General features: G+C 44.6%; 1 protein-coding gene across 2 annotated transcripts in view; it reads right to left on the bottom strand.

Moving 5' to 3' along the window:
- Nucleotides 1-6: 6 nt before the first annotated feature.
- Nucleotides 7-1030, bottom strand: part of kcnn3 (potassium intermediate/small conductance calcium-activated channel, subfamily N, member 3) — a 35605-nt gene continuing 34581 nt past the window's right edge. For both annotated transcript variants that reach the window (XM_025061794.1, XM_017037650.2), the window contains exon 5: nucleotides 7-439. In XM_025061794.1, the coding sequence (XP_024917562.1) occupies nucleotides 314-439 (126 nt within the window). In that variant the 3' untranslated portion in view covers nucleotides 7-313. The remainder of the gene's footprint in view (nucleotides 440-1030) is intronic.

Genomic DNA, 1030 nt, shown 5'->3' with positions numbered 1-1030 from the left:
TGTCAGTCACTCGTCATCCGCCCTGTCATGTCTGATCTCCTGGTTGATGACAGATGGATACGGTCCAGGCAGTAAAGGAACAGTGCGTAAATACACAAACGTCCCATTTCTGACCATACGATCGCCTTCATTTATCATTAAATCACAACGCAGGTTCTGATCTAACGATAAATCAAGACGACTTACTGTGATTACTGCGAGGTTACTGCGCAAAAACACGCCGGTGCAATTTCCATCTATTAATCAACAAAATGAAAACCCCAACACTCCACGTCTGACCACAAACACGGTCAGACTGAGCCGCCGCGTCACCTCACCTCTCACACACCCGCACCGTCCAGGCCGCGATGATCCACAAGGAGATGCTGAAGACCAGCAGCACCGTCCCGGGGCAGATGGTCATGAGGGTTTTCATGACGAAGCGTGTGTTGAAATGCACCTGAAACACACACACACACACAGATAGAAAAGACCTGAATTAGTTGGAGCAGACAGTTACAGTGACAGTGACTGTTACAGTGACTTACAGTGACTGTTACAGTCAGTGTAACGATCACTGTTACAGTAACAGTTACAGTAACTGTTACACTGACTGTTACACAGTGACTGTTACAGTGACTGTTACAGTGACAGTTACAGTGACTTACAGCAACTGTTACAGTGACTGTTACAGTGATAGTGACAGTTACTGTTACAGTGACTCTTACAGTGACTATTACAGTGATAGTGACTGTTACAGTGACTGTTACAGTGACTGTTACAGTGACACTGACAGTAACAGTTACAGTGACTGTTACACTGACTGTTACAGTGATACTGACTGTTACAGTGACTGTAACTGTTACAGTCAGTGTAACGATCACTGTTACAGTAACAGTTACTGTAACTGTTACAGTAACTGTTACACTGACTGTTACACAGTGACTGTTGCAGTAACTGTTACACTGACTGTTACATAGTGACTGTTACAGTAACTGTTACACTGAGATTACTGCGAGGTTACTGAAAACCCCAACACTCCACGTCTGAC

The sequence above is a fragment of the Cynoglossus semilaevis genome, chromosome 13 (assembly GCF_000523025.1).
Source record: "Cynoglossus semilaevis isolate Cse_v1.0 chromosome 13, Cse_v1.0, whole genome shotgun sequence".
Taxonomy (NCBI): Eukaryota; Metazoa; Chordata; class Actinopteri; order Pleuronectiformes; family Cynoglossidae; genus Cynoglossus; species Cynoglossus semilaevis.
Note: the sequence above shows the minus strand (reverse complement) of the source record. Positions and strands in the feature narration are given on the sequence as shown.